Below are 6,048 nucleotides of genomic sequence, written 5' to 3'. Positions count from 1 at the left end.
GCAAAGTTGTAATTTGTTCAGACTCCTTTTCAGTTTTGATGAATCTTAGAATAGGTCATTTTAGCAGGAGGTCATACTTAGTGTTGGAAGCTCATCAAACATTATTTCATATAGTAAGTATTGGTTTACATGTCTACTTATGGGTCCCAGCACAGGAGGCAACAAGGGGAATGAGTTAGTTAATTGCTTAGCTAAGAAAGCTGTTATAAGTTCAACAGTGGGCGTAGACCTTCCAGTCACAAGGTTGCGGGACCGGATGGCATCCCAGGGCAGGTACTCAGGATGTGCGCGGCACAACTGGCAGGTGTGTTAACAGACATTTTTAATGTCTCCCTCTCCCAGTGCCCTCCTGCTTCAAAACATCCACCATTTTACCGGTGCCTAAAAAGACCAAGTTAACATGTCTGAACAACTGGTGTCCTGTCACACCTCAATAATAAGCAAAATGCTTTGAGACTACAAGGACTACATCTGCAGCATGCTACCATCCACACTGGAGCCCCTACAATTCACCTACCGGCACAACTGATCAACAAACAATGCAATAGTCACAGCTCGACACACTGTCATTACACATCTAGAAGAAGGATGCTTATGTGAGAATGCTTTTCTTGGACTACAGTTCAGCATTCAACACCATATTTGCCTCCAGGCTCGACAAGAAGTTCAGAGACATCGGCCTTCACCCTGCCTTGTTCAGCTGGATCCTGGCCTTCCTGTCAGATTGCCAGCAGGTGGTAAGAATGGGCTCCCTCACCTCTGCCCCTCAATACAGGAGCCACTGTGGTAGCAATGGTTAAAACTAGTGTCTAATGGAATACTTGACAATTCTGGAGCAGCTGGGCTTAAGACTGCTGATGCGTGTCGAGAATAACCTTGGATGATAAGCGCAGTACCAGAAACTCCAATTAATAAGATACTAGGCCTCTGGGACCAAGAGGGATGATGTGTCTGGGGGTAAATTATGAGCCCAGAGAATAGGGAACAAAGTCGACTGTTAAACTTGTGCTGACAGAATAATTGACATGACTTTTAAGCGATTGATCTTGTGCTGACTGTGGGATGCCAAAGTTATGTGAAGTTGTTTGTCTTGCTGTATAAATATGAGCTCTGTATAACCTAGAATTCAGAGTTCTGGTGGCGGTGGGGACTGCTGCAGACCCTCCATGCTGTCATGTTAATAATCTCTTAAAACGAAACTCTAAGTAACTCCAGGTGTTCTTAGTGTTTCCATGACAGCCCCTCAGGGCTATGTCCTAAGCCCGCTCCTTTACTCTCTGTATACCCAATACTGTGTTGTTACCCACTGCTCCAACCTGCTAATTACATTTGCTAACAATGCTACATTGATTGGCCTTATCTCTAATAATAAGGCAGCCAATAGAGAAGTCATCACCCTGACACAGTGATATCAAGAAAACAACTTCTCCAGCCTTTTCTAACATTAAATCTGTTTCATGGAGCAGGCTTTCTCTCAGTCCATTATCCGGGATTCCACAAACTAATTTGTCTGTAACTAGTGAGTCTCTCAAGTCCCCAAACTCACAGGACTTGCTCAGTGTGTGAAGCTCAGTATTGGTCAAAGCTAACACTTTATTTCTAATCACAAGAGAAGAACTTGTATCTTTTGAGCGTGACGTTTATACTTGGAACAAAATATTCCTCAGAAGTTTTCACCAGTGTCCATAGAAAAGGCTGTTCATCAATTGGAAAGCTGTCATATATGTCCAAAGCACCTTCGCCAATTCCGGCTCTGCGCACATCGTTATTTGAAGTGTTTCCAGTTATCTCTTAAGTTGCTGGTAAACTGCATTGGTGCTGGGAGGACATAGCTTATCCATGACAGGATTTTCGGGCTCTCACCTGGTGAATGCAGTCTCTCCATCAGAACCCAGCGCCTCTTTCTTCGGGGCAAACACGAGGAAATCTACAGATGCTGGAAATTCAAACAACACACACAAAATGCTGGTGGAACATAGCAGGCCAGGCAGCATCTATAGGGAGAAGCGCTGTTGACGTTTCGGGCCGAGACCCTTCGTCGGGACTAACTGAAAGGAAAGATAGTAAGAGATTTGAAAGTAGTGGGGTGAGGGGGAAATGCGAAATGATAGGAGACCGGAGGGGGTGGGTTGAAGCTAAGAGCTGGAAAGGTGATTGGCGAAAGTGATACAGAGCTGGAGAAGGGAAAGGCTCATGGGACGGGAGGCCTCGGGAGAAAGAAAGGGGGAGGGGGGAAGCACCAGAGGGAGATGGAGAACAGGCAGAGTGATGGGCAGCGAGAGAAAGAAAAAAAACAAACAACTAAATATGTCAGGGATGGGGTAAGAAGGGGAGGAGGGGCATTACCGGAAGTTAGAGAAGTCAATGTTCATGCCATCAGGTTGGAGGCTACCCAGACAGAATATAAGGTGTTGTTCCTCCAACCTGAGTATGGCTTCATCTTGACAGTAGAGGAGGCCATGAATAGACATATCAGGAGAATGGGACGTGGAATTAAAATGTGTGGCCACTGGGAGATCCTGCTTTCTCTGGCGGACTGAGTGTAGATGTTCAGCGAAATGGTCTCCCAGTCTGCGTCGGGTCTCACCAATATATAAAAGGCCACACCGGGAACACCGGACGCAGTATACCACACCAGCCGACTCACAGGTGAAGTGTCGCCTCACCTGGAAGGACTGTCTGGGGCCCTGAATGGTGGTGAGGGAGGAAGTGTAAGGGCAGGTGTAGCACTTGTTCCGCTTACAAGGATAAGTGCCAGGAGGGAGATCGGTGGGAAGGGATGGGGGGGACGAGTGGACAAGGGAGTCGTGTAGGGAGCAATCCCTGCTGAAAGCAGAAAGGGGGGGGAGGGTAAGATGTGCTTGGTAGTGGGCTCCCGTTGGAGGTGGCGGAAGTTACGGAGAATTATACGTTGGACCTGGAGGCTGGTGGGGTGGTAGGTGAGGACAAGGGGAACCCTATCCTGAATGGGGTGGCGGGCGGATGGGGTGAGGGCAGATGTCAAGTCAAGTCAACTTTTATTGTCATTTCGACCATAACTGCTGGTACAGTGCATAGTAAAAATGAGACAACATTTTTCAGGACCATGGTTTATATGACACAGTACAAAAAACTAGACTGAACTACGTAATAAAAAAAACAGAGAAAGCTATACTAGACTACAGACCTACACTGGACTGCATAAAGTGCACAAAACAGTACCGGCATTACAATAAATAATAAACAGGACAGTAGGGCAAGGTGTCGGTCCAGGCTTCGGGTATTGAGGAGTCTGATAACTTGGGGGAAGAAACTGTTATATAGTCTGGTCGTAAGACCCCGAATGCTTCAGAGCCTTTTTCCAGATGGCAGGAGGGAGAAGAGATTGTATGAGGAGTGCATGGGGTCCTTCATAATGCTGTTTCCTTTTCGGATGCAGCGTGTAGTGTCAATGTCTGTGATGGCGGGAAGAGAGACCTCAATGATCTTCTCAGCTGACCTCACTATCCGCTGCAGTGTCTTGCGATCCGAGGTGGTGCATTTTCCGAACCAGGCAGTTATACAGTTGCTCAGGACGCTCTCAATACAACCCCTATAGAATGTGATGAGGATGGGGGGTGGGAGATGGACTTTCCTCAGCCTTCGCAAAAAGTAGAGACGCTGCTGGGCTTTCTTTGCTATGGAGCTGGTGTTGAGGGACCAGGTGAGATTCTCCGTCAGGTGAACACCAAGAAATTTGGTGCTCTTTACGATCTCTATCAAGGAGCCGTTGATGTTCAGCAGGGAGTGGTCGCTCCGTGCCCTCCTGAAGTCAACAACCATCTCTTTTGTTTTGTTCATATTAAGAGACAGGTTGTTGGCTCTGCACCAGTCCGTTAGCCGCTGCACCTCCTCTCTGTAAGCTGACTCGTTGTTCTTGCAGATGAGACCCACCACGGTGGTGTCATCGGCGAACGATGATATGGTTCAAGCTGTGTGTTGCAGCATAGTCGTGGGTCAGCAGAGTGAACAGCAGTGGACTGAGCACGCAACCCTGGGGAGGCCCTGTGCTCAGTGTGATGGTGTTGGAGATGCTGCTCCCAATCCAGACTGACTGAGATCTCCCAGTCAGGAAGTCTAGGATCCAGTTGCAGAGGGAGGTGTTCAGGCCCAATAGGCTCAGCTTTCCAGTCAGTTTCTGAGGGATGATTGTGTTGAATGCTGAACTAAAGTCTATGAACTGCATCCGAACGGATGTGGGGGAAATGGGAGAGATGCGTTTGAGAGCAGAGTTGATGGTGGAAGAAGGGAAGCCCCTTTGTTTAAAAAAGGAAGACATCTCCTTCGTCCTGGAATGAAAAGCCTCATCCTGAGAGCAGATGTGGCGGGGACGGAGGAATTGTGATAAGGGGATAGCATTTTTGCAAGAGACAGGGTGGGATGAGGAATAGTCCAGGTATCTGTGAGAGTCTGTAGGCTTATAGTAGATAAGCCATCTCCAGAGATGGAGACAGAAAGATCAAGAAAGGGGAGGGAGGTGTCGGAAATGGTAAATTTGAGGGCAGGGTGGAAGTTGGAGGCAAAGTTAATGAAGTCAACGAGCTCAGCATACGTGCAGGAGGCAGCACCAATGCAGGCGTTGATGTAGCGAAGGAAAAGAAGGGGACGGATACCCGTATAGACTTGGAGCATGGACTGTTCCACAAAGCCAACAAAAAGGCAGGCATAACTGGGACCCATACGGGTGCCCATGGCTACACCCTTGGTTTAGAGGAAGTGGGAGAAGCCAAAGGAGAAATTATTGAGAGTAAGAACTAATTCCGCTGGACGGAGGAGAGTGGTGGTAGAGGGGAATTGGTTAGGTCTGGAATCCAAAAAGAAGCGAAGAGCTTTGAGACCATCCGGGTGGGGAATGAAGGTATATAGGGACTGGACATCCATGGTGAAAATAAGGCGGTGGGGGCCAGGGAACTTAAAATCATTGAAAAAATTCAAAGAGTGAGAAGTGTCACGAACATAGGTGGGAAGAGATTGAACAAGGGGGGATAAGACAGTGTCAAGGTATGCAGAAATGAGTTCAGTGGGGCAGGAGCAAGCTGAGACAATAGGTCTACCTGGACAGGCAGAGGTTTGTGGATCTTGGGTAGGAGGTAGAAACTGGAAGTGCGGTATGTGGGAACTATGTGGTTGGTGGCAGTGGATGGGAGATCCCCAGAGCTGATAAGGTTGGTGATGGTATAGGAAACAATGGCCTGGTGCTCCTTAGTGGGGTCATGATCAAGGGGTAAATAAGAGGAGGTATCAGAGAGTTGTCGCTGTGTCTTGGCCAGGTAGAGGTCAGTACGCCAGACAACAACAGCTCCCCCCTTATCAGCAGGTTTTAAAGTGAGGTTGGGATTGGTGCGGAGGGAGCGGGCAGCAGAGCGTTCGGAAGGAGTTGGGTTGAAATTGGAACAGGGTGTAGTGAAGTCGAGACGGTTGATGTCCCGTCGGCAATTAGCAATGAAGAGATCCAGAGCAGGCAGAAGACCAGAGCCGGGTGTCCATGAAGAGGAGGAGGGTTGAAGACGGGAGAAGGGGTCATCGGTGGGGGTAGGAGAGTCCTTGTCAAAGAAGTAAGCTCGGAGATGGAGCCGGCGGAAGAAGAGTTGGGCATCATTTCGCTGAGGTGTGGGCAAAGGGGCCTCTTTCTTCATCGCTTCATCCTCACACGGAGGCGCCATACGTCATCTCCCTTACGTCACGTCCGGCTCACCGGACAGGCAACTGCTGTTTAAGATGGGGGTAGTAACTACCTGGCGGTACTGGTTTATGACCCTGACAATGTGGATCCCGGTCCTGTTAACTGAAGGTGGGGATCCCGAGCTTGGTCGTTTTGTTTGGACGGTGGGGGAAGGAGAGGGGTCGGAATTTTCGGGCTTTGGACGAAGGCTGTTAGCGAGTGGCCGTCGTTAATGTGGGGCGGTTGGAGGGGGCCGTACGACTTGGGCCTAGGGCTAGGCCTGAAGTCACGGTGTCGCCCGTTTGCAGCCGCTCGGAAAGGGGATGAAGCCGTTGTGCTTCACCAGGGGCAGTGTGGCGCGGTATCCA

At 49.1% G+C, this 6,048-nt stretch overlaps 1 protein-coding gene across 2 annotated transcripts in view; it reads left to right on the top strand.

Moving 5' to 3' along the window:
• The first annotated feature begins 5,708 nt into the window (after positions 1-5,708).
• Positions 5,709-6,048, top strand: part of LOC140716088 (uncharacterized) — a 28,310-nt gene continuing 27,970 nt past the window's right edge. The window contains exon 1 of one of the 2 annotated variants that reach the window (XM_073028789.1): positions 5,709-5,809. In XM_073028789.1, the coding sequence (XP_072884890.1) occupies positions 5,737-5,809 (73 nt within the window). In that variant the 5' untranslated portion in view covers positions 5,709-5,736. The remainder of the gene's footprint in view (positions 5,810-6,048) is intronic. The other variant, XM_073028788.1, reaches the window with a different exon arrangement.

The sequence above is a fragment of the Hemitrygon akajei genome, chromosome 24, assembly GCF_048418815.1.
Source record: "Hemitrygon akajei chromosome 24, sHemAka1.3, whole genome shotgun sequence".
In the NCBI taxonomy this organism is placed as follows: Eukaryota; Metazoa; Chordata; class Chondrichthyes; order Myliobatiformes; family Dasyatidae; genus Hemitrygon; species Hemitrygon akajei.
The sequence above is the reverse complement of the archived record's forward strand: the minus strand, read 5'-3'. Positions and strand labels throughout refer to the sequence as shown.